Raw genomic sequence first — 27,693 nt, forward strand, 5'->3', positions numbered from 1 at the left:
TCCAAAGAAGCGTGGCCAGCAGGTTGAGGGAGGTGATTCTCCCCCTCTACTCTGCTCTCATGAGATCCCACCTGGAATACTGTGTTCAGCTCTGGAGTCCCCAGCACAAGGCCATGGAGCTGTTGGAGTGGGTCCAGAGGAGGGCCACGAAGATGATCCGAGGGCTGGAGCACCTCTTCTATGAAGACAGGCTGAGAGAGTTGGGGCTGTTCAACCTGGAGGAAGGAAGGCACCGGAAAGACCTTCTAGCAGCCTTCCAGTACTTGAAGGGGGCCTACAGGAAAACTGGAGAAGGACTTTTGACAAGGGTGTGTAGTGATAGGACAAGGGGCAATGGATTTAAACTGAAAGAGGGTAGATTTAGGTTAGATATAAGGAAGAAATTCTTTACTCTGAGGGTGGTGAGGCACTGAAACAGGTTGCCCAGAGAAGTTGTGGATGCCCCATCCCTGGAGATGTTCAAGGCCAGGTTGGATGAGGCTTTGAGCAACCTGGTGTAGTGGAGGGTTTCCCTGCCCATGGCAGGGGGGTTGGAACTAGGTGATCTTTAAGGTCCCTTCCAATGCAAACCATTCTATGATTCTATGGAAGTATGCTGCTGGGTTTTTAAATAAATACCAGTTTTAATCAAGAGATCTTGATTCTCGCAGCTCGCCTGTGCAGAGCCGTTAGCTCAGCATTGCCACAAAGGGAGGACTGTCACTGTAGAAGCCATCAGCCCGGCCCTCTGCTGGCCAGGAGTCTCATGGGGCTTCAGCCAGAACTGTCTCCTGTCTTCCTGACACTTTCACCGTTTTCCCTGCACAGAGCACAGGGGCTCATGTTTGGTTAAATCAGACCAGGTTTAATAAAGCCCACATTCATGCACAGTTGCTCTTTTAATGCAGCCTGCCAGAAAAGCAGCCGCATATGACTAGAGGCCATGTTTGTTTTGATTTTGTTTATGCTGCTGACAGGAACGGGCACCCATCCAGGAGAGGTGATGAAACAGGCATTAGATTAGCACAACTTTTCAAACTTAGGTCCTGCTTCCAGTATTTTAGGTTAATGGGTATGAGACCAAGTGAAGAGGCCTTTAAAATAAATTCCATGCTCTTTAAGTTAGTTGGACTACAAAAATGGTTAAATGTGAATGCAGGATTTGTTCTAACTCTGCAATAGCAAACAGAAGAGGTCTATTGCCAGGACAACCTTTATTTTCCAGGTAGACACCTGATCCTTTAAGGCAGGCACTGATCATATCCACTGGTATGCCCCCACCCACAAGAAATGGTGGAGAGAAAAATATGTGTATTTTCATTCAAATGAATCTGGCTTGTTTGGCTTATTATCCACCTCCATTAAAGACACTATTCTATATAAAAGTTTTTTTTCACAGTTACCATCATGTTACTGGGACACTGCAGTTCTTTAAGTGGTTTTCGGTTTCATTTGTCCCCTCTCACCTTCAGGCTTTGGAGTTTGTGTTGAATAGGAACAGGCAATTTCTGTTGCGTCACCTTCTTTCATTTCACCTGGTGCTGTTTAGTTTACCACATCCAAATAACACCATAATCACACACTAGATAATGTCTGGGTTTTGCTATGGTTTAACTAGCAGCCCTTTGTGCCTGCTTTTTTCATTGTCGTCCACCATTACGATGGGTACTCTGTGACAGAAACATTTGAGTCAGGACCTTATTAAATTATTTCCGTTTCGGGGAGGTGAGGACAGCATATTATGAGGATTAAAACCACTTTGAAAAATTGGATTTTGACAAACTAAGAAATAAACAGGCATGAGAAAGAAACAGATATTCTGATTAACCAAGAAATGAGGCTGATGATCCGAATCCAGCAAACTCTCCTGAAGGAGCAAGTTAGCCAGCAGAAAATTTATGTTAAAAACAAGGAGCCATCCTCTAGCATGGGCTTGCGGTAAAAACAGTGCAGTGCTTATCTATGCAACACCATTTGATACGCATCATTAATATGCAGCAACAAGTAGGTGGCTGTATGAATTCATCACTACAGAGGCAGTGGGTGTAGGAAAGGAAAGTTTTCAGATTAAATCCCCAGTGTGCGTGGCAGGGCACTGGATTGTGGCAGGGCACTGGATTGTGTTTCACACCTTGTCAGACTGCTGTTGTGAGCTTTATTGAGTTCTGTCAGTGAGTTGCTATCTGTGTCATCCTGTGAAATGTATATAATTCCTATACTGAAATTAGTGTATTCCACAGTCAGTGTTAAAAAAAAAATATATATATACTGTGTGTCATATCAACATTTCTTGCAGAGATACCAGCAATTCTGTGATAGAGGCTGGCTGCACTGCATGCCATACTTTTACAGTTTCTGTCAAATTTGTTGTTTACAAGTACTCTTACTTTTCAATCCTTTTGAAAAATACCAAGGCAGGAATGTGAAGTTGTAGCTGTACACAAAACCTTAATTCTTCTCTTTCATGTGTATATTGTTTACAATTTAGTTCATCTTAATACATACCTAATAATTAATCTTAATTACTCACGTCTGTTGTAATATTTCAAATCTTGGTAATTATAATTGCCTGAAAATGCAGTAGTAGGTCACTACTTAGGGTGAAACTTCTCTAGTCAATTCAAACTTATGTGCATTAATCTGAAATTGAGAACTTTAAAGATTCTGGTAAAATTTATGGTGGTATTTCTGTGTCCCAAGTTTATCAAAGCTGTCAAGCGTGAGTACTTTATCCCAAAGACTGCATTTGTGCCTTGCTTGAATAGAAGCTGTGGTCCATTAATAACACTTCTCGATAGCCACAAAGACAGTGTAGGTGATGCTCTACATTTCTGACCTCATATTGTCTACTGTTGTGACACATTGTCCCTCATACAACTTGCCTGTCAAGTGCAGCAGCTTAATCGCTGCAATTTCAATAGGTTCTTCAGCTTGGAGCATCTCTTTGCCTTCCTTTGCCTTCCTGTGTTTCTCTGCTTCTGTATGAGTGTGGATTCCCACATTATTGCTCACTCTCTGAAGTGTACATTCCACCACACACCAACAAAAAACCCTGAAGTTAATCTATCCTGAGATGGATACATCCCTCTAAAGTAGCTGTGAATTCATGCTGCTTGGGAATCTGGCTCTATCTGTCTGAGATTATGAATTATAGATTTAGAAGTGGGAGCTTAGTCTCATCCACAGAAAGTAGAATTGCTCCTTCATTAAAATTGACATATCCTAGAAAAAATACTGTTTGTGAGTTGTTTAGTCCAGTCAGTCATTGGAGTGAAGACCCGGCCTTGCTGCATTGAACAAGCTTTGCCATTAACTTTCAGTGTCAGAAACTTGCCTCCTCATGCTCTGTTTAACTAGGAGAACAAATTACTGATGCTTGTGATGGTGATTTCTGTACTTTGGACCTTCACCCTTGTACCTGAACCGAAATACTCATCTTGTATTTCCTTTGAGTCACAGCTTATGGTATGACTGTGCTTTCGTGATTTAGATGAAGAAACTGGCAAGTAGCTTTATATAGCTAACCTTTGTATTGGCTAATCAGTAGAAAATTAGTATTTTCCTGCAAGTTTATTATTAACCACTGTTGTAGGGGCTAGAAACTGTAGACCAGCATTATTCCCAGATTTCGTTTGTCTGGGTACTGAGCTTCAGCTCTGTGCTGGGCACTACACATACTACCTCTTGGCCGTCCTGCCCTAATTTATTTCCAGCAAGCCATTCCTACTGGATGGTGTTGTCCACCACGTTCACTAGTAGATGCCCCATCCCTGGAAGTGTTCAAGGCCAGGTTGGATGAGGCTTTGGGCAACCTGGTGTAGTGGAGGGTTTCCCTGCCCATGGCAGGGGGGTTGGAACTAGGTGATTTTGAGGTCCCTTCCAACTCTAACCATTGTATGATTCTATTCTATGATTCTATAAAGACAATTTCTCTTGCATTGCTAGTGCGATGAATTGATAAGCCTTTGTTTTTATGAACTGTTTCCATCATCTTGCCTATGAGCCATTTAATTACGCCTTAGCTCTGGCATACCCAATTATCATAGAATCATAGAATCATAGAATGGTTAGAGCTGGAAGGGACCTTCAAAGGTCATCTAGTCCAACCCCCCTGCAAGGAACAGGGATATCTCCAACTAGATCAGGTTGCTCAGAGCCTCATCCAACCAACAATTCATGTTCTTTATTTTGTGCGCCTTTGATAATTTGAGAAAGCAAACACAGACTGTTCTGAGAAGCAAGTACTCTTGGAGGGAAGAAAGCATTGATCTGAAATGATGCAATATCTGAAAGATTTTATTCAAAACAATCCTACCTCTACTTTTTTCTGGTTTAAAAGATGAGCAGGAGACGAATTAAATTCCATCCAGCACTTTCAGCTGCAGACCAGGGCTTTTCACATGGCCGTTCATAGAATGGCACAAACTGAATTCCCATCTGCTGACCTGAAGTTCCAGTCCATATAGACTTCCTTATCTCTCATCAGCTTTAGTGTGCTGTGAGAGCCTAGAGTGTTTTTCTTTCACAGAGTTGCTAAGGTTGAAAAATGAAGCTCTTAGAAACTTAGAAAATGCTAAAATGAAGGTTGCTGCTGTGAATTTAATTCCTCTCTTCTTTTTTATGTATTAGTATGCTGTTTTCTATAGTAACAGTGCTTCATTAACTATACATTTGGATGAAGTTAATGGATGAAGCTGTTCTATATTCATCTCTTGCTATCACATTCCAGTATATGGCCTATGCCTTATTCAGTAAGCATCATATAATTGCTGCTGGATGAGGCCAAGAAGTACCATGTGACTATATGATAGAAAGAACATACTGTGATACACATTCACAGGAAGCAGGAGCTAAGATGTCAAGGATGATATTAACATGGGTATTTCCATTCTTGGTGTTTTAACAATGTAGCACTGCTTTTTGTGGATTTTTTCGCATCTGGTGGATTGTTTTGAGAAAAGCAGAAGAATAAAACTCAATTTGTGCCATTTCTCATTAGTTAACACAAGAAGTCTCTTTGTTTAATAAAACCCTGCACCACATGGGTTTTATTATTCTGTGAATGTGTTCAGGGAGATTGCCCTGCCCTATTTCAAATGCAGTTGCCAATATTGAGCCTCTCCTACTGTCATCTTTACAGTCTCTGTGACAAAATCTATGCACTGATTTCATCGATCCAGTTGTAGAAAAGAGCAGCCTAGCCAGTCACTCCTGTTGAGAGGAACTTGCAATGTCAAGAAGCCACCATAGTCTTTTCCCACACCTATTATCAGTCCTTGTTCAGCCTGCAAGGGATGATATACACACTAGTGAATTAAACAGCAACGGGAATTTCCATGTCTGAGAATTGCTGGATTGCAGTGTTGTGTTACCAAAATTGATGGGTTATACAACTACATTAGCAGAGTGGTCCTGAGAATGCCTGTAGTCCATGACCAGGACCTATCTCCCCAACTTTTCTTGAGAACTACTTGAAAGTTAGCACAAGCCAGGGATCAGTCCCGACAGACAGTTTGGCAAGCAGACACCCTGCGATGGAGGCTGAGGGAGTTTAATTAGCATTAACGTAGACAGATGATGGTTTGGGTTTAATATCAGTTTAGCCGGAGAGCAGGAGGATGAGTGGTGGGAAGTATGGCTGTGCTCTGCTGTTGCTCCTGTGCTGCGAAATTCCCTCAAGGAAACTATTTGATAAAGCAAATTAACACGGCACTGCAGATGCTCTGACTGCTGCTAGAACTGTGTGGTTTGGCCCAAAGGCAAAAGGAGCTGTTGCCCTTTGGTGTAGGAGGGAACCTGGTCATACTAAGAAATGCACATGGTATTGTGTTCTTTTAATTTATATAGAAGGTAGCTCCTAGAGCTTGTGTCTTTCTTCACTGGTATCTGACACCCAGCCTGGAGCACCGCTTTGCACAATTCTCTTTGTTGCCTCAGATTTTTATATCTGAGCTGATCACTGTCTGTTTTTATTTCCTGTAGTTACTGAAGCAGAACTAAGAGCGAAACAGAGAAATTTTGCTACTGATTCACCAAAATTAAGAACTGTGGGCCTTTTCACACACCACTCAGTGACTCCCTGCGTGATTTGTCCTGTGTGATTGTTTTTTGGTTCTGAGCACAAAATGTCATTTTAATAATGTGAGTTAAGTAAGAGAAAAACAGTTTTAATAAAAAATCCCCTACTTTTATTAAAAAACTGTTTCAGAAAGCAGCAGGGTATAATATAGGAAACTCAGTGCAAAATTTCATGGGAAAAATTAAACATCTGAGTGAAGAGTGTGTTCCTTATTTTCCCCTTACATAACTGTTACTTTATTTAAAGTCCTCCCTTTGGCTCACAAGGTTTTCATGGGACTGAGGCTGCAAAGTATTGTAAGTCTAAATTGCTTCCTCAGAATCAGCTCAGGCCATGGACTAGTCTCTGCAACTAAAATCATGGACAGATTTTTTTTCTCAAGGATTTCTAATTAGAGTGAACTGAGCTGCTTTCCACTTTCTTTGACAGCAAGACAGAGACCCAGACCAGAGATGTTTTCCTTCAGTTAGGTTTTATTCTAGTTCGTGTTTTTCTTGCACAGAAGTTGTGTTTTACATCTGCCAAGAGGCTTCAACAGCATCTCTCAAATGGCACACAGCCCTATTTTGAGAAACACAACCCTTCATGCTCCTAACGCAGCTGGAGATGAGAACTGCTACCATGCGAGGGTGTCATGGGGAAGGACGGTTGTCCCTGGGTCTCAGGGGGAAGAGATGACCAAGAATGGGGGCTGGTGTTTCACGCAGAGCAGAGGCCGACTCATCTCTGTGTGAGGCAGCATTTTCTCCTGCTAGGGTGCCAGTTTCTACCACAGAGGCAGAACATCATCTACCAAACCACAGCTCTGTGGCAGGCAGGGGCTTGCTGCTCTTGCCAAGTTTTCGTTAAATCTAGGAGCTCATGGAGTGGGAGAAAGAGATATAGACTCAGTTTAGGAAAGACAAGAAACCATTAAGTATACTCCAAATTGCAGCTTTTTAGTTTCCAGAAGGTTTCTCACTTGTAGCACAAATTACAAGATACCACCTATTTTATAACAGAGGAGAAAATTCTCTGACAGAAGAGGTTTTGTCTTGAGCATCTGCTAAACATGAGGCTTTCAATTACCGGCAGCCATGGAAAGACGACTAATTTCCTTAACATTTCTGAGAAAAAAAATACATTCCAGATGACTTACTGAATATAAAACGTAGTAATTTTGAGGAACAGGAACACACACACACAGATTTTTACACCAGCTGCTGTATTTTGAAGGATTTTTGAAATTAATACTTAAGTTAACAATTTATTTGTAAAGTATTACAACACTCAGTCAGCAGAGATTGCATGCAACAACTTTGCAGAGAAAAGACTGCAGAGATTCATGCAAAAACTAGGAAGTTTCAACCTTGATGAAAAAAACCTCTTAGCTTTAACCTTGGAACTGAGACTGCTGCTGTTTGTTTGTCAGAAGCTTTTGAGGTGATTCTTAGTTACTTCCTGCTCTTAGCAGGCCAAGTTGCTCAAAATTTGAAAAAAAAAAAACAAAACCAAAAAACACATAAAATGAGAATGGCAAAGCTTGGTTTTCTTTTGTATGATAGAGTCATAGAATCATAGAATCATTTGGGTTGGAGGGGACCTTAAAGATCATCTAGTACTACACGCTCTGCCAGAGGCATGGACACCTTCCACTACACCAGGTTGCTCAAAGCCTCATCCAACCTGGCCTTGAACACCTTCAGGGATGGGGCATCCACAACTTCTCTGGACAACCTGTTCCAGTGCCTCACCACCCTCAGAGTAAAGAATTTCTTCTTCCTTATATCTAACCTAAATCTACCCTCTTTCAATTTAGATCCATTATCCCTTGTCCTATCACTACATGCCCTTGTCGAAAGTCCCTCTCCAGCTTTCTTGTAGGCCCCCTTCAGGTACTGGAAGGCTGCTGGAAGGTCTCCCTGGAGCCTACTCTTCTCCAGGCTGAACAACCCCAATTCTCTCGCCCTGTCTGCGTATGAGAGGTGCTCCAGCCCTCTTCTTATGTTGAGGGTCCCAGAGTTGAACGCAGTATTCCAGGTGGGGTCTCACGAGAGCGGAGTAGAGGGGCAGAATCACCTCCCTTGACCTGCTGGCCACACTTCTTTTGATGCAGCCCAGGATACGGTTTGGCTTTCTGGGCTGCAGTTGCACATTGCCGGCTCATGTTGAGCTTCTCCTCAACCAACACCCCCAAGTCCTTCTCCTCCGTGCTACTCTCAATCCATTCTCCGCCCAGCCTGTACTTGTGCATGGGATTGCCCCGACCCATGTGCAGGACCTTGCACTTGGCCTTGTTGAACTTCATGAGGTTCTTAGAGGCCCACTTCTCCAGCCTGTCAAGGTGCCTCTGAATGGCATCCATTCCCTCCAGCTTTATCAACCACACCACACAGCTTGGTGTCATCAGCAAACTTTCGAAAGATGCACTCAATCTCACTGTCCATGTTGCCGGCAAAGATGTTAAACAACACTGGTCCCAATACCGGCCCTTGAGGAACACCACTCATCACTGACCTCTACTTGGACATTGAGCTGTTGAGCGCAACTCGTTGAGTGCAACCATCCAGCCAATTCCTTATCCATCGAGTGGTCCAGCATGGCCATTATGAGATTAATGTAGAGGAACAAGGGTATGTATCATAGTTTCTAAGCGCTTTATTCTGACCAAAATGGATTAAAATGGCCATGCCGTACAGGAAAATTAAGTCCCCAAAGGAAACGTTAAGGATTTAAATTTTATTTCTCTGTATATACACATGTAAAATAAATATATTTTGACCCTTAGTGCTTAGTGAACTTTCTCCTGTTCAGTAGCAGAATGAATGATTAGGAAATATATACTAAGAATATATCTCCATAGTCTCCAACTGATAAGGTCCTTGGTAAATATAAATATGAACAAACCAGTATAGTTTTATAACTATTAATCTTTATTGGGTAAATGTATGTGTTACAAAGTAAGCAAACATTCCTAACACAACAAGAAATACTTTTTTCAAGATTTTTCCTACTGTGAACATTAGCTTATGATGCCGTATATCTCATACAACTTGTGCACTTATTCCCAATGAATAACATCTGATTAGCTGGTGGGTGAGTTTTAGGTTGAAGACATGCCAGAATTTTACTAAAATGCTTACTAAAATAATCTGATTTCAGATTTTGAAAACCTATGTGATACAAACCTGCCCCAAGTTCATAAAGAAAGAATAAAACTTGTTGGACAACAATTCATTGAAGCTGGTATTTTCAGGGATTGATCCATAGAGTTAAAACATCACAAGTCATATTCATCGAGTATCAACATGCATTTTTCATCATAAGACATGGTTTGCATACATATGAGGACACACAAATTCATAGGGCAGATTTTGATTCATTTGCTCTATTGTCGTGCTACTGGTATCTGTATCCAGTATAAAATAATTTCAAATAAATGTTTTCCTAATCCCACCTGCTTTTTCATAGAATCATAGAATCATTAGGGTTGGAAGGAACCTTAGGGTTGGAAGGGACCTTAAAGATCATCTAGTTCCAACCCCCATTTTATACCTTAATGGCAGGTAACGTCTGGTTAAAAGGTAATGTCTGTTAAAATGTAGTTTATATTTCATTAGCTTGTGTGTGGAGAGCCAGAATGTGCAGAAGATACCTTCCAGCTTCAGTATTGTCTTAGTATATTTCGTGCTGATTCCAATGGAAAGAAAATATCAAGACAGGATTTCAGTTACCAGAATTTTGAAAAGCCAGTGGCAAATATTAATGCTGAAGAATGGCCCAGTTTACTGTGACCAGAACTTCTGAGCCAGCCAGCATTTGCTTTCACCAGTTAAATATTGAATTGCATTGGCTGCTGCTTTGCCAGGCTGCAGTGTCTTTTCCTGAAATACTGGTTCTCGGAAGGCTGGTAGACAACTGTATCAACAACTTCACTGTTAAGTAAATATGAACTATTAAAAGGTACATCCCTCTAAAAGAGGTCCAAACTACACAAAGTGTGTTTTTCTCTGTTTATGCTGTTGACGTATCCCAACTTCTCCAGCGTATATGCCTCTGCTTTGACACCTTGCATTCAGTTACATCAAGTTTTAACAATTTGAAGACTAGGAAGAAACATTACCGTTCCCCTGTCTGATCCCCATGCACACCTTAGCTTCAAGCTGCTACTAAGGCAAGAGTTGCTATCACTCTTTTTTTGAGAGAGAAAGTGCGAGCATAAATATGTACTAAACATCTATGAAGAATGACACCAGATACATCTTCAGAGGTTTGAGATAGGAATGCAATAAACCCGAGTCCTTGACATCTTTATTTTCACATTTTTTTCTTCTCTTTGTAAAGTTCGTTCTAGCCCAGTAAAAACTTCTTCCTTTAAATCTGGTCTCAGCTGAGCCTACCTATAGTTCATTCAGGCTTGTTTCCATGATGCGAACTTAAATGCATGTAATAAAAACTGAATAAATGCACAGAAAAACATGAATCAATTGTTCCATTCCTGGCATATACTTAACTAAAGTATATTTACAGACAAAATTGACTTTATTGCGCAGACTACTCTCCAAATCATTTAAACCCCTTTTCCTTTGTTTTTCAGCCACTTTAGAGAAGAGACCAATAGCAACATTTAACGATTCACTAGATAGAACCCAGATGACAATATATCTTCTGTGAATCTGTTAAGTGTGTCAGCTACCCAATGTATTCAGCTTGGCTTTAGCTGATACAGAAATAGCAACACATTACATCAAAACAAGCCTTGATCTTTCGATGTTGTAATACTATTCCAGAGTCCAAAGAAAAATACCAGTTCCGACAGAGTTTCCTCAGATTAACATATATTGGGCTGTTTCTTTTTTTACTTGGTTTCAAAAAGAAGAAACCCAGCAAAGGTAGAGAAGCGTTGATGGTCCCCATGGAGGGCTCCATTTCCCATTCGCAGCCAGACTTCATCTCCTTTGGCAAGTTTTAGCACTGCACTGTTTCCTGAAGTGTCTGCCTTCCCTTTTGATTCATAGCTAAGGGTGAATATTTTAACAAGTTAGCTTTTTGTTTCTCAACAATGATCAAGGAAACAACTTTTTTAAAAAAAAAGAATCCAAGAAAGCACATTGTTATCCTGAGCAAAACTTCCTTGAAAAGCTTGCAACATTTTTTCAGCTCTATGAGGAATCTTTGATCTCCTAGTCAAATTTTGCACCTTACCTAATTGCATCATTTCATTCCTATGTGAAATACTGGAAGTCTAACTGTTTGGATTTTTTTTCCAGGGCACAGGAATGGATTTGTTGTTTAAAATAAAACTCTGCTCATTCATCACAGCGCTCAAATGCCTCCAGGTCAGGAGCCTCCTGTGAGTTGAGCCCCTGTGCTCCCAGCACAGGCAGTGGGCAGAGACAGGCAGCTCACTCCATCCTGAGGCCTTTCGTTGGAATGTAGATGTTCGATGTGGGCTAAGTGTGAGTGTTGGTTCCCTTTCTTCCACTTGTTGCCTTTCCTGACATCAGCACCTCAGGGGAAAAAAATGGTCACTTTTGCAGGAAAGCAAGTGAAACACCCTTTGGTGGTGCTTCAGTTATAGGCTGTTGAAGAAACCTTGACAGGTTAAAAGCCCCTGCTATCATCTAAGTGCCTAAAATTCAGTGTGATCCATCTCAGCTTTTGTGTCTGTTTGTTGAGGCTCAGGAGAGAAGCTTGGTTTTAGCATCAAACTCCTGGTTGGTATTAAAGAAACAATAGTTTTTTCCAAACACGTTTGGTTTTTTGTTTGTTTGTTGTTTTTTTTTTTCAGATATCCATCTGGCTACAAGCTTCTTGGCCTGATCCTTGTAGAAGCTGGTGAGCTAGAAGTGAATATTTATTCTCGATGATCCTCAGCTAACATAAAGAGTTCAGAAACTTTTTATTCCAAGTGTGCTAGTGACAGCAAAGCTAGGAAATGGAGGACCTTTGCTTCTTACTTATCCTTACTACTGCAGTTTAAATGCTTTCCACTTCTAAAGTAAATTGCTTTCCCCTAATCTTTAATAAGACTGTTACTAGTCTGACAGGCAAAACAAGCAGGAATATGTGTTCTAGCTGAATGACAGCATGTTACCACTGGACTCCAACTGTGACTTGCAGTGCTATTTCCTTTCCCCTGAGCTTTGAGGAACTTGTGATCAAGGCTGAATTTTAGGTCCAGGATCTGTGGCAGGTATGATTCAAATTTGCAAGTTGAGGAGAGCAAAATACTATAGTTTTTCTCTGTTGGTTATTTTACTCTACAGAATTTCTTCCAAAAATGAACGATTTCAGGTTTCTTGGAATGTGAGCAAGCTATCACATCTGTGCAAACATGTCTTTTGCATTAAAGTGGCATGGCCCTTCACTTACCTATATAAGCTGAAAACTGTATTACCATTATGCATCAGGTATACGTACACTTCCTCCACATCTTCATGTTTCATCATGTTGAAGGTGAAGAAATACACACCTGAAAAGATTACCAAATACAACATGTTTGCTTCATAGAGGGAGGTAGTCATGCTACAGACTTGTGCTTCTTGCTTAGGAAACGTAACAGCTGAGGACAGAATTACCTTCTGGTTGTCAATGGGTATTTTGCTCTGCTTACTGTGTGCCAAAATCTGATTCATTTTTATTCTGCATATGGCAGGGGTTCAGCCGCGTCCTGTTCCAGAGAAGTGACTGTATTTGAACATGGGAGGACCGCTCATCCCTTCCTTCTCATTGTACATGAAATTTCCCAGAGGCTGAGTCTAGTGACCCCTTTCTCACCATTTTTTCCTTACCTTCTCACTCCTGCCTTCTCCCAAAAGGGCAGCCCCCAGGCCAGCCAGGGCTTAGCCTCAAAGGCTGTCAGACAGGCAGCATATTGCTCGGGTGAAGCAGGGCTTGAGTGGTTTTAGCAGCACTCACTGCTGCTCACCTGGCCGTACCACGTTCTGAACAGTGCAGACATAGCTACTGCCTTCTCTGCTTGCACAACGCACTCTTGCATCACTCATTTTCTTTTTAGCTCTTTTTCTGTCTGAAAGGTGCCAACAATGTTGTCAGTGCAACCATGTTGTGTGTCATGAGCTCTGCAAGACTCCCCAGGCAGGAAGGCAAGCTGCTGGTTCTGAACAGTAAGTCTGAACTGTTGAGCCTGCAATGGAGCTCAGAGTTTGCATGAAAGTCATTAAATCATTGTGGGTCCAAGTTTGTTGACATCCACATATACATTAACCTCAAATGAAAGCAGCCATGGGGACACACTCTCCTAACTGTCAGTAAGATGTGCTACAGCAAGCTTGGAGAGCCTGACTTTTATTTTATTTAATGTCGTTTCCCATACCAGTGAGTAAATGAATGACAGGGTGAGAAAGGCCAAGTGAAGGAAGGTGATTTCAGGCTTTGCTTAGACATGTATTTGGTTATGGCCCTGCCTGCCCCATCTCCTATTGCTCTTCCAGCACCAGAGCTGCGTGAAATGGAGGATGGATGCAGCTGAAAAACAATTCAGGAAAAAAACTGTAAATCCTCATTTCCAGCCACATGTCCCTTGCAGGCCAGCTCACAAGATGAACTGGCATGAGGAAAGATGGGGATGAAGAGAGCGACTGGAGGCAGGAGGTGGAGGACACAACTGTGAAGCTGCTGCTGCTGCTGCTGCTGCAACATCAAGGCGATGGTCAAAGGGCTAAAGGTCTCAAAGCAGATGGTCCTGCTCCCTTCTCAGCTCTGGCCATGCCTCTTCCTCCTGCCTTTATGTCAGCACAGGTCTCACTGGCTGGCAAGCCCTCACTTGGCTTGCTCAGTTTCCAATTTAATTTTTCCTGAAAATCAGTAGCAAGAGCTATGCAGAGCGAGTCTTATCAGTGCTTTGTGAAAAGTCAGTTAGCTAGTTTCCCGTCGTTATTGACCATGCTTCTCCCTATAGCTCCCAGAGTTGCATTATTTTATTGTGCAAACACTTACCATTCACTGGAGCACCAAATCTCCCAGTCATGACATCAAAAAAATTCCCAACGTTTGTTTCAACACTACTGAAGATGATCCCACTGTTCTGGTTGCTGAAGTGTGTAGCCATGGAAGCCATGAATGCGACCTGCAAAAATGCTGTTCTTATTCAGGCAGTCATTCATGAAATGCACATGTGTAGAGGAATCAAGCTGAGATTTTTTTCCTGTATTTGCAGTCTGTTTATTTTCCTGACAGAGATGTTCTTCTAGGGCCTGCTCCAAGGTCATTAAACTCCAGTAACAAAACTCTCATTGAATTAAACTGGAAGAGGACTAGGCTTCTTACGTTCAATTGGACTATTCATTACTGTAAAAATAAGTGTATGGGCAAGTGTTTGCAGGTCAGGACCTTCGTTTGGGATTTTTTTTTACTTTTAAGTCTCTCTAGAATGACGCAACAGAAAACTGGTATTGAAATGGATGGTGTTTCTGACAAAAGCAGTTTAATTAGTTTTTATATGTTCCCCAATGCATTTAGACTGGATATTGGTTTTACCTGAATGTGTGAAATAAATAATGCTCAGTAAAGTCCATATACATTAGAATTTCTTCCTAACCACCTTCAGAGCTACATTAATCATTTTTATTGGAGGTCCTCAAGAAGTGCAGTTGCTGGGACTCAGCATTCAGTGCTTTTTCTGTCACCAGTTGCCCTGCACGCTGACAACAGAAGGTAGTGGAGATCAGTTGCCCTGCACCCTCAGTTGCGACAACAGAGAATGGTGGAGATCAAAAGAGGACACTAAGAAAGTGAAAACTGTGCTTCAACTTCATGTTACACTTCTTGCACTGAGAGATATTGGCTACGGAAACGGTTTCATAGGAAGCAGTGCAAAACCTCCCACATTGGACAATTCAAATTACCCTTTGGAAGATACCAGAGAATGACTCTGCCAACTCACATGGGCAGGGAAGGGGCCTATCTCTCTATGAGTCTGTGATCCCTCCATCTGACTGTCAGTAAACGGGGTACTGGCAGACTTAACTGCCCCTGGATGCCAGAAGGTCACTTAGTGACTTGAGATTTTATCTCTCTCTTAACTTCTTAGATGAGAGGTGTTCTTTTACAGTTGTTGCTTCCCCTCACAGAACTGACATTTTTTGTGAGATTCCAGCTATACTGGTATTGAAAAAAAACCCACCCCAAACTCCTTTTGATTTCAGATCCAAATGAGAACAAAACCAAAACAGGCAAAACCAAATGCAAGTCTGGATCCAACAAAGGAAATTGTTGACCATCTGTTCAGAAATTTGAGGACCTCCAGATGTGAGCTGAAAGCCTGGACTGATTTTCCTTTTCCCTGCATGGATGCATTTTCTATGATGGCAAATTGTTAACTTCTTGCTTCTCAGCCAGGATCACATCAAAGTTCATCATGTGTTAAAGGAAAGCAGCTGCAATGGCAGCTTGATGGAATTTATTGCTTTTTGTCTAGATTCCTTTTCACATTCACTTTGACTCCAAGCTTCTTTTCTTGGGCTGATCAGGAGAGTTGAAAAAGATGCCCTTTCTCCTTACGTCTCATTTTGAAGTAGCAGATCAACATAGACATGTTAAGTATTTCAAAATAATCCTGTACTTAATGCGGTATTGTTTTATCCTCTACCTACCCTCACTCCAAAATTCCTAAGGGTGACGTTAACAAGAAATGGTATGGTATACTGTGTAAAGAATTTTTAAACACATCTGTTAAAATCAGAGAGGGATTATTACTTGGAATAGGTATTGAATATGAGCTTTTATTATTCGTCCTCTTTCATTGTTCAGTTTTTAATTAAATTAGTACCACTATCTTTATGTAAGAAAAAAAAAATGCTGATAGCTCATTTTAAAATTGCAAAAGGATTTATGTTGAATGTAATTACAACAAATATGTTTTTAAGATATTCAGCTATAATGTTAATTACAGTTAATTCTTTAACAATACTGTAATAACTCTGCTTTATTACAAAAGTCCAGTAATTTTGGAAATTGTTTTCCCTGTGTATTTTATTCTCTGCAATTATCCCATCTTCATCCAACGTAAGACGGAGAATTCAAACATACTCAATGCCAAGAAATCCAAAGCCATTTTCCCCACACTGCACGCTTTGGTTATACTGGTGATTTCGCTGTTAATTCGCATGCCTTTTGTGAGAATATAAAACACATATGAATGACCCTTTCACGGAAGCAGTATCCTTCAGTTAAAAGGTGTAGATCTGTAAATAGATTAGAACTTCAGTTTTCCCCGTAGTCACAGTGTTTGTAAGTGGGATTTCTTTTTGTGTGTGTTTGCTGTATCCTATTTTGTCCTTTCTGTGGTGAACTTGGCTTGGGGGTTTGAATCAGATCAAGGCTAAGACACATCCATTAAAGTGTGTACGTGTGAGTGAGGATGTAAACTCCTTTATAGTTTCTGGAGATCTATATATTCTGTGGTGTCTTAAGTCCCATTTGCCCCAAAGCAGCAGTGACTGTCAGATTAAGCTGAGTTGCTCTTCTTCTTGCTTTAGGATTCCCTGACACAGGCTGACTGATCTGACCTACAGAAGCCCCTTCCACTGTGGCAGCTGGAAACCAGGATGGATACATCTCAAAGGCTTGCCATGCATCTCAATCTTGCCTTTAGCACCTTAGCTGCACTACATCATAGAAACAGTCAAGTCTTCTGCTATTGCAGATGAACTGCTCATATATTGCTACACTCCAGTATACAGGGTGGACAACTCTTTTAAATCACCTTTGCAACAGCAACCAAGGATCCTAATTATCCAAGTCCTATTTACTTTCAGTTGCCTTAAGAACAGGACTACACCATGTAGTCACTTAAGAACAGGACAACACACTGCACACTGCAGATATATATGTATGCATACAAAAGCTCTCCACAATCTGCCAGATTCCTGGGATGTGAAGAAGCTCTAATGCAAAAACTATGGGACTATGCCAACACAGTGTTGAGCCCAAAAAAATATGTCCCATCCCTCAGCAAAGCTTATCAGCTCAGGCTTGAACCCATGTTTTAATGCTCATCTGGATTTTGGGTACTTCATTCACAGGCAGAACCTACATGTTTCTCAACATAGTTAAGGTGTCTAAACATGTAAAACCACAGATAGCTACTGAGGGATATTTTTCGAAACCAGAGGACTTCCATCTGCACTCTGAGTTTCTGATTCCATACTTTGAGGAGCTGGATATATATCCTTCTGAGAATCTCTCAAGGCCTGACTGACCTGAGAAGCATGGGCCTGAGTGACTCCTTCACTCTTTTTATGTTCCATAGGAAGCCCAGTTATGTATCTGGTGCAGATTGATAGAAAAATTATAGTCCCTGCTATTCTCCTTTAATGACCCAGATACTGGCTTTCTGCCCTGAAAGGGAACCATACATGTTTCTTCCTGCCCATTTCTCAGCTGGATTCTTACTCTAAAGAAAGACTAAGCCTTGATGTCTTTGTCTTCCAGGAAGATTTGGCGGAGCACATTTTTCAGTCATGACAAGGGCTATATTTGTCTCTCACTGTATTAATTTACAGGAGGATTTGTTTCCTAAGTATGTTACAGTAGTTAGTTGCTGTTTTTCTGAGAAGAAAACTGTAATCTGAGAAGTGCTACAGCCAACACAAGTCAGAAATTTTGTACCTGTAGCTCTGGGGGAATCCCAGGGTAACCCTTCTCGCCTTTGGGTCCATGGTGGCCGCGCTCTCCCCTTGGTCCCATATCTCCTTTGTCTCCTTTCTCACCTTTGGCTCCTTCCTGGCCGGTTGCTCCATTATTTCCATTGTTCCCATGATTTCCTTAAAGGAAACAGAGCTTTCTGTTTAAATGAAATAATTTCATATAATATATTTTAACAGATAACTATGACAGGGATCTTTTCCACCAGTTTGCAACACGTTAACTTTTCCGTACCATAAAACTCAGATTGAGCTGCAATGGATAAGAAACAGCTGTGCGGCTAAGCTGAAGATGAAGGTGTTGATGAGCAAATTTCCAGAAGGACATAGATTAATGTTTAAGAGTCAACTCTCATGCTGTCTTGGTGTTGCTGTATAAAATGCCAATCTCTCAAGTGATTGCGTTGTTGCGGAGATGTTCAAGGACAAGACATCAGTGGATGTGAGGCTCGAGGAAAGCAAAATCCACTGCCTATTGACACATACCAGGTAGCCTGCATAAGCACTCTTGCTTTTCTTTTTGTGGAAAGACATATTTCCTGATAATTTAAGATAATGAGGATAGGATAAGATAATTCCAGATAACATTTTCTGTCTTTAAAACATATCTACACAAATGAAGAATGGCCATAGCCGAAATTAGCTAAATGACCCATCTGTGCCAAAAAAGGGAGAGTGTGCATTCTCAGGGTGCTGGTTACCTTGAAAGGGCTGATTGATTGCATGTTCCTAGATTTAAAGAAAGACAAAATTGTTATTGTTACAGTCATTCTGAGATGGCTTGTTGTAAAAAGGGTGATTATAAAAACATATTCCTGCATCTCCAGTATTGCTTATTTACGGATATTTAGGGAGGAGATTACTGAGCAAACATCTATGTAACTTACAAAAATTCTAAAGTTGGCTAGAATCACTAAGCAATTATTATGCCTACTTGAAGCAAAAGCCTGACATTTCAATTCATTATTGAAGGGATTAATTAGTGTCATGATTGTTCTAATAGTACCTGGATTGAAATTAGATTCTGTGCCATTCTGCTTGTTCTCTGATTAGTCACTCTGGTTACAAATTTGCAAGAAGAATGGTGTTGTTTGAGATGAAATCTAGTGATTAGTGATTGCTCAGAATCTTTGTATTGAGAAAAAAATTTACTTCAAACAAAGAGGCTAAATGGTGGAAGAAATTAAGAAAATTCTTGTTTGGATAGAGAAATTAATAACTTGTAAAAATAACAAGAATGATCCTTCATGTAAAGTCAGAACTACTTCTCTGCCAGTTCAGAACAGAGGTCTTCAGGCAACATTTGATTCAGTCAAGGCTGCTTTCCCCTTACAGGCACAATGATCTGAAATGCAACAGACGAAACAAACAGAGAAATTCCAGGGTGCAGAAGGTTGCTTTGGCCATACATTTGTGGCATCCTGCAGTGAGAAGAAAGTGTGACTGAGATACATCCTCACGTGAGGAAAGGGCAAAGCTGGGACTGGACTGTGTCCCAGTGTGTCAACTGCAGCCTTGAAAATATAGGTCTAATAAAAAACTGTGAATTCGTTTCAAAGAAGCCAACAATGTATTAATATGTAATGCAATATTTCTGCACAAGAGGCCTCACCATTAGATTTCTCTTATTTCTGTAACAGTCAATAGTATTTTTATGAAGGGTTAATGCATGAATAGCTTACAGCAGGCTAATACCAATTATGCATATGAACTTGTTTTGTCTAGTACTCAAAATATGTCAAGGTAACAATTCATTTCAATATTTTGCCAGATGAAGCTAGCTCTTGAAACACTTAATTCACTCAAATTTTACTTCTTAATAGTCAGGTTTAACTGTTACTGTAAACTGTTTCTACCAAAAATCACTACCTTAATTTTTGTGTGTGTGTGTGTGTGTATGGTTATCTGTCATGTCTGTTATTGTCAGTACATTTGTGTGACAGATGGATTAAGAAATTGCATTTTTATTGTGATAACAGAAGATGTAAGCTTTTGAAGATGAGACAAATCTGTCAGTCAGTGACATGTTCATTGATATCATAGGTCTGCTTTAGGAAGGGTGATTTTCAAGACCCTGAAGGTAGCTACTGTAACAAACTTACATCAACATGCAACTAACTATCTAGAGACTAGAGAAAGGCTTTTCTTTTCCCACACCAATTATTAGATTGAAGTATACCCTTTGCTTGTGTATCGTGTTCTTCTGCATGTGTTTTTAATGGAGGAAAAAGGGGTACTTTTTATTATGGAAGACAAGAAGAAGGAAGGAAAAGAAGAAATTTCTAGGAGAGAACAGAAGCATATATGTCTCTGTAAAATATTGGCTAGCAATATGCTAGATGAAAAAAGTTCCTGAATACAGTGCACAATAGCACAGCTGGATATTCAAAAGTGATTGCAATAATCAAATCCAGGGAACAAGTTCTTCCAACTTTAATGGAAGCTTCATGCTGCTGTAAGAAGAGAGACCAATTTGCCCTAGAAATGTAATAAGATTACTTTCAGTATGAATTTGTGAAAGGGAATTTTAATAACAAATGCATTTTCACTGAAACAGACTGTAGAGACTAACTGAAAATCTCTGTCTCCCCAGAAATCACAGAAAAACTTGTTCCTGAATCTGTCCCCATAGATCTGTTTGGACCGTTCTCTCATATTTCATAGACCAGTCTGTAATTTGTAGCCTGTAATTAAACTGGTTGAAAAATCAATTAAGATTCATCTTTACCTGGCATCCCAGGGGGCCCGGGAGGTCCTGGGGGCCCTTGGTAGAGTCGGACTCCAAAGTCACCACGGCAGCAGGAGCTACAGTCTGGATTCTGTGGTCCGGTTTGTGGGGGCTAAGTGCACAAAAAAAAAGCTTTAAATAGCTCATTCATGGAGGGCATCAATTGTATGTATATCAATTACAGGGTCTTCACCATATTTTCTCTGTTTATATATTTGCTAAGTTTTCAAAACACTTCTTATCTGGGCTGAAATCTCCCCTACTTGAGTTGTCCCTGAAGATGTTATTTTTGGAAGATTTAAGGGAATAGCTCATCAAGTGTTGTAAGAGTTATATGAGTATTTTAAAAAACCCCAAACTTATCCTGTCAAAAAAGAATAAAATAAAATAAAATAAAATAAAATAAAATAAAATAAAATAAAATAAAATAAAATAAAATAAAATAAAATAATACCAAGTAATGAAAATTAGATGAATATTTCAGTTAGGTTACTGTTCTGCTTTTCATTGATCCTATTTCAGCTGACCTTTCTTGACAAACAAGCCTAAGCCCAGCAAGTGGTAGAACACAAAGGCTTCATCTGACCTTCATCAATGAACCACCTCTTCACTAAACATGAAGAAAACTGTGCTGGACTGCCCAAAGAAGACATTCAAAAATGTCTGTGCAGTATATTCCTGTTCATGGCCCCAGACTTTCACATTTACAGGCTACTAAAGTTGGGAGAACCTACAAAAGTGCCAAGATAAAAGACAAAAATTTGAACTGACCACAACACCTGGTGTTATGGACATTTGATTATTTGTAGTAGTGTGTGTGTGTGTAACTATGAAAATCTATTTATATGCTGAAACTAATATAGCAGCATAAATAAAATAATGAGTTTGTTATACATAGCTCAGCTATTGTATTAATAGTTTGATAATAGTTTTGTTTCAGTGCCTTTCCCAAGTTATTGTATTTATACTAATGGAGTCTCGTTCAATCCTGACTTTATTTCATAACTAGGCTTTGCTATGATTTGGCAGTCACAAATCTTCCAGTGGATCGGCTGAGGTAGAGGCCCAGGGTTTGATTCTATTTCTCTACCTCCTTCACATTTCTCCTCCTTTGTTTCTTTTCCCCTATAAATCTTTGCTATTATCCTGAGGTACAAATCTGCAGTTCTTAAATTCTGGTGGAGGATATTTACACCAGTCAGACTGCTACTTTTCTCTAATGATTTATTTTTTGTCTTCCTTCCCTGTCTTTCCACTCGTCTTTATCATCCTCAAATTACTTGCCTAATGCAGAGCTATAGGTTTAATGGCAGCAAACGAGCCTCTGGTGGGATAGGAGCTGCCGAATTAATATCTAGATGTGCTGTATTCCTGCCCTCGAGGTCATAGAATCATAGAATGATTAGGGTTGGAAGGGACCTTAAAGATCATCTAGTTCCAACCCCCCTGCCATGGGCAGAGAAATTCTCAACTACACCGGGTTGCCCAAAGCCTTATCCAGCCTGGCCTTGAACACTTCCAGGGATGGGGCATCCACAACTTCTTTGGGCAGAAGAAGATAATTTCTCTGGGCAGAAGAAGAGAAGAAGAGAATCATCATCTGGTTTGGTATGAAACACTAAAGCTTTCTGCCTGTGTTTTGAACAATACCAAGCAGACTCCCAGAATTTGTTAATTTCAAGAGGCCTGGGAATTTATGGGTACGGAAACGCCCTTTCATGCCACCAAAATAATGCAACTCCTCCAAAGGGACAGACACATGCCCCCTTCAGCTGGAACTGCGACTGGCTGAGCTACCATGGGAATAAAGGCTGACCTGACAGCTCAACAAATATGCTTCATATTCAGGTACAAGAAGACTGGAATTGCACAAGCATTTTGCACGACCTGAAATGCTAACATTGAGTCTTGCACCGAGATTAAAATCTCCAGCTCTTTTTTGGTAGTGTTTCATATTCATATTAAATGAGAAGGCAAACTATCTACACACCTGTCAAGAGCAAATAAGTCATATCAGTCTAGAAACATTCAAAGTCTTAAAACTATGGATTACAGGTAAAGGGAAAGCATGAATCCAGCAAACTGAACTGCCTGTGAGACTCCCTGTGTGCAGGTAAGATTTGGATTTTTTACCCAATGTGCTGAAATCCTGAATGACATTACTAGCTAACCAGTCATGTTATCATAAAATAGATACTACTGCTGGTCATAATCAAACATTATTGGGCATTTACCTCTCAAAAAGCTCAGCAGGTTATTATAGAATCATAGAATGGTTGGGGTTGGAAGGGACCTCAAAGATTATCTAGTTCCAACTAGAGGCAAGTTCTACCAGCCTGGTTGCATTACAACTGTTGCACTGACTTCAAAATAACTACTTATGCAAGCCATGAAGTAGTGTTGACTTGTGATCTTTACTGATCCTTTGACTAGAAGGAAAAAAATGTTCACAGTCAGCTGCCAAAAACAATGAATATTAAGGATACTCTTTTAATCTCTAGAAACAGAGAACTTCACGGAGACTACATTTAAAGGAAAAAACTATCCCTAAAGTAAAGTTACACTCAAATAGGACAAAGAGATTAATTGCAATCTACTTGCCAAAGGTGTCCTATGCAGCCATCTGCACATAAATTTTATCACACTATGAATCTTTGGCATGGCTCTCAGAACATGAATATGGTTTAGGAGCTTGCAAAATGCGTCTGCCACATTGGTTTTCTTAATCCAGATAGAAAACTGGAAATATTTCTGAGGCTATTTGCCGAATTTCCTATGATTTAGTATGTTGGAGGCAGTTCTAGGCAATAGATTGTCTATGAAATTCCCTTATTTGAAATGGATATATCCATCATATCCAATTATGATGGATGAATCATAATTGGAGACCCAGCCCTTTTTCACTTCCTGATTAATTTTATGGGTTTCTGTTACGTTGTCTAAAACAGTGCAGAAGACGAGCAACATACATTCACCCTTCTTGGCTCCTGTTCTGAATGCAGAACGATGTGTCTCTGTGGGCACTAAGGCCCTCCATGACCCTTCTGTAGCAGACAATTAACCCAAAATTTCCAAAATTCAGGGTAAAACACCAGTAGGTTGAGGGATGCCTGAAGGTTTTCAAAGAGCAACCTGAAAAGGAAGAATGTGTCTGCTATGGCTCTCTCCAGTCACTAAGAGTTCTTCTTCTTGAGAAATGCCCATTATAACTTACGTAAGTTAACAGCAGTGTGGAAACTGGCCTTGTACCCAATGCAGCAAAGACCGATGCTATTGTCTCTATTCTGCAACAGGGAATGGGACTGTTAAAATGCCTTAGCAAGACGGTGAAATCCTCCAGCCAGAGGTGAGGTAACAAAGTAAGTAGGGACTTAGGGGTGAAACAGCTTTCAGATAGCTCAAGGGGAAGAGAGAGGTTTGGCATAGGTTAAAATCTGTCCATGTGACCTTTGTTCCTGCTTTGCCTAGAAATCCCTGGAGTCTGGAGGTGGAAAATACCTATTGCCTCAGCCACTCTGTGATGGATTATCCCTGTCATACATCTGCTAGTGCTCCATTTCAATTCAGTAAGCCAAAAATTGCATCATTTCCCCAGCAAAGATTGCGTCTTAGAGAGGGTCTGGCAGGTAAATGACTGCCATCAGCTGTACTCAGACTCACTGGGCTCAGTTTTAATGTCACAGCCTCTTCCTCCAGCAGGCAACTCCAAACATGTTGCATTAAACTCTCTAACGAGAGACACATGCACCCCGAACACAGTGACACTTTCTGTGAGGGAGAGTTTGGCCCCTTAAAAAGTTGTCATTTTATATTGAATCATGCAATATCTGAAATTATGTTGAGTTAAAGGGAAATCTTATTAATTACCAGTAATACATGGTCTCTAGTATGCAGCCTCACAATTGTCTCTGCAGTAAAGAGGTATGCCCACACTAGCTGACTCATTGGTCTTTGTACCTGGTGATTTACACTGTTTATATTCTGCAAGTGCAATTTAACATACCTACAGTTAAATATCTAGTTTGCTGAGTGCTCTGGAGGAACATAACTCCTGCACAAGAAATATGAAATGCAAAGCACTATAAAATTTAAATACAGGGAATATAGAGGTGTATAAAACCTATTCCCATACCTTAATGCGTTTCAGTTTTTCAAGCCTAGGACAGGATTAAAATCAAATCTCCTCTCTGCTTATCATGAAGTAGGTTATTATTCAACACTTGTCTGTGATTCTTGGAATTCAAAATATCATAGTTGATTTGAAAGAGTTTTAAAAAGCAAACGATAAGAGGTGAACTATACAGGACTCAAACATTTGTATCAGCAATAGGAACAAAATGCTCATGTTCTTCTTGTTTCTAAAATACATCAATCAACAAAAACTTCATTTGAGTCGAGTTTTGTTTTGCCCAGTGCTAGAAAAAACCTCACCTTCTACTCTTCAGATTTTTCCTTCTAAATTTGGACTGTAATATTTTATGTATAGTCAAATTATGCCATTTTCCCTTTGCTGTGAGGTAACGGCTATAGTATCTAAAGTGCCATGTAAAAGGCATTAAAAGATTCCCAGTTTAAAATGCAGATACTGCAGATGATTTAGTGTTTCATTCTGAGTCTTCTTTCCTCTGAAACTGTGAAGTTGATATATATTATTAAATGAACTCATTATCTTAGCATCTGCTTTTTTCAAGCTATTCCTTAGAATAAAGTTCTGAACACTCAGAATTTCATTATATTTGTCTTAAGCTCAAAGGTATATACTTTATGTATATATTTTTCAAGTAAAGTTATTCTTTGGTAATTGAATCTTTCCAAATACCTCTACAACTTCTGTAATTTTCCTTCACATCTAAATGAGTTAACAGAGTCTAAAACTTTAATATACTAAATAAGTAATACCTTGGCATAATTAAGAGGCTATATGTCAGCATATATGATTGCACAGGATTACAGTTTCAGCAAAACAAAGGGCTGCTGTCTATGTTGAAACCAGTGTCCCTAACCACTGTTGATTCTATCAGCTCATTAAAAGATCCTATACAGCAACTCAGCAGAATACAGACCAATACACAGCTTTAATATAAATAATTTGATAAATATATCACTAATAATCTTAGCAAAAAAAAAAATCTCATTAGTTTTAAAGATATCTTTAGAAGATTAATTCAGAGTACCTGGACTCTATCTGAGGTAGTCAGTTCTACATCATCTACCTCTGGTCTCAGGACTTTTTGGTCTGTAGAAGTGCTATTATCAGCAGTCCACTCTATAAGTTGACTCCGCTGTTTCAATATTTCCCTGCTTCTGGAACCTTTATGGCCAGTCTGGTGGTGACTTTGCAATACTTTGGCCACTGGTTTATAAGATCTTCTGCTCACCTCCATGTATTCATCTTGACACAGGCAAAATGGAAGAAAAAATAAAGCCAGTAGATGCCAACTGATGAAATCCTTCTCTGCCATGTTATTAAAAATAATTTTTCAGAAGTCCAGCAAATGCCTTGCAGAAGGAGAACCTCTTCGTTGCACCAGGAGTTGTGTGGTTGTTTCAGCTTTTCCACTAGTAAGCCTGGTATTGAGACCAGTACCAGGTTTTATACGGTTGCGTGCAATAAATAAAACTAAAAATGCCAAAGTGACAGGATCCTTCATCCAAAATCAGTCATGCTCCTTTAAACAAACCAGGCATTATTCACCGCTTCACCACCACAAGGAAAATTGATTTGTATGCTGGAAATGACCACAGCATTTAACGGACTCCCGTGGTTCCTATTTGGGGCATTAAAAAATGTAGCACCTTTTCTTTGGCATGTTTTTGTTTAAGTGTGAAAAAATGTGATGGAAATGGAGAACATGTGGCTAATGGTTTACGCTCCTTGATTAGACATGGAAAGGCTGTGAATTCACACTCTTGAATGTCTTTTGGACACAGTCACCTTCCTTATTTGCCAGGAAATTCACACACACAACTGCGTCAGCCCAGTTCGAAAAATCTTTCCAAGAGCAATTAGGAAACAAAAGCACGAGAGGAGCGTTTGCATATGATCCTGACCCAATGGCTGTTTCTGACTACGCTTTTCATTCACTAAAAAAAAAAAATATTGAATTTCTGTCAGTTGGCCAACGGTGGAGGGAGACTGGGTAAGCAGCTCTGAAAAACTGGGTTGAATTCAGATTCACAGAGCCCCGTTTCTCAGCATTAGTTCAACCTACTCAGCCAGGAGATATTTTTTCCCTTGAGTTCTCAGTGTTTGCTAAAGGCAACTGCCAAACCCAAGTTTTATATCTTTGCTGCCAAGTAAATACAAATTTACTGGGGGCTTATTTCAGACTAAAAGAATCAAATTATATATGTATAATAATATATTTATTATATTTTTTGAACCATCCACTAGTATCCTCTAGAAAGCCACAACTGCAGACTGCAGTTCTGCAAATTCACCCACATATACATGCACACCCAGCCTTCCCAAGAGTAAGTAGCTGCTTGGTCTGTGAGAAACACTTTATCAGTACACGCTACAACAACATTACTGAAGGCATCAGCCCCAGGGAATGATCCCTGGACCCACAATACGGTGGACTGCCTCATACTCAAGTCGTTCAAGGCTGGCCACTCTGCTTAGCTTTTGGCTGGGGCTCCTCTGTGACCTCTGGGGTGCTCTGTGGCCCTAAATTATCCCACTTTTTTTTTTTATTTTCTTTTTCTTCTGGTTTAGTTGCCTAACAAAATATGAAGGTTGTGGTGCAGGGTGCTACAGTGATTGTTTTTAGAGCATAAGGCTAAGGTCTCATGAGCACCAGGGGCCTGTTGGGATAGTGATGAAGGTTTTGCCCATCCAGAAGGTAGTGTCTGAAGCTAATGATCCATGAATAACACCCAGGCTTAATTTTGAGGGAGAAAATAGTGCACTCCAAAAGGGATGCTAGGAACAAACCAGGACATGACCAACTAGAAGGCCAAGACCCACTAGTGAAATGAGGTGCTAAGTTGTTTGATAATGTAAAAAGCCTTGAGCATAACAGCATGTTATGGCAGCAAAACGTAACACCACAGGCACCACTAAAGAGGGGAAATAAGTTACATCTGCTAAAATGCCCCAGCTTCCTTGACTGCAGCTGCAAGGGGCAGCCAGCACGTGTCTTCACTGCCTGACGTAGTACCAAGATGGGGAGGAGGTGTGGAGCATCTGAAGAAACAAAGCCTGATCTTAATCCTTGTGAAATCAAAGGAAACTCTCTTTCTGACCCCAAGTAAGG

At 40.3% G+C, this 27,693-nt stretch overlaps 1 protein-coding gene across 1 annotated transcript; it reads right to left on the bottom strand.

Moving 5' to 3' along the window:
* Nucleotides 1-10,895: 10,895 nt before the first annotated feature.
* On the bottom strand, nt 10,896-25,896 carry C1QTNF3 (C1q and TNF related 3). Its single transcript, XM_009990572.2, has 6 exons — nt 25,609-25,896; nt 20,435-20,546; nt 17,672-17,826; nt 14,000-14,129; nt 12,413-12,512; nt 10,896-11,055 (listed from the first exon to the last, which is right to left on the bottom strand). Exons 1-6 carry the CDS (start codon nt 25,894-25,896, stop codon nt 10,896-10,898), a joined length of 945 nt encoding a protein of 314 aa, XP_009988874.1.
* Between the last annotated feature and the right edge of the window lie 1,797 nt (nt 25,897-27,693).

The sequence above is a fragment of the Tauraco erythrolophus genome, chromosome Z (genome assembly GCF_009769465.1).
Source record: "Tauraco erythrolophus isolate bTauEry1 chromosome Z, bTauEry1.pri, whole genome shotgun sequence".
Lineage (NCBI taxonomy): Eukaryota > Metazoa > Chordata > Aves > Musophagiformes > Musophagidae > Tauraco > Tauraco erythrolophus.

Coding starts and splice junctions, on each gene's coding strand:
- C1QTNF3 (XM_009990572.2), bottom strand. CDS start 25,896: ATGGCAGAGAAGGATTTCATCAGTTGGCATCTACTGGCTTTATTTTTT. Junction 20,547..25,608: donor CTACCTCAGATAGAGTCCAG/GTACTCTGAATT, acceptor TTGTGCACTTAG/CCCCCACAAACCGGACCACA. Junction 14,130..17,671: donor GGATTCCCCCAGAGCTACAG/GTACAAAATTTC, acceptor GCATTTTTGCAG/GTCGCATTCATGGCTTCCAT.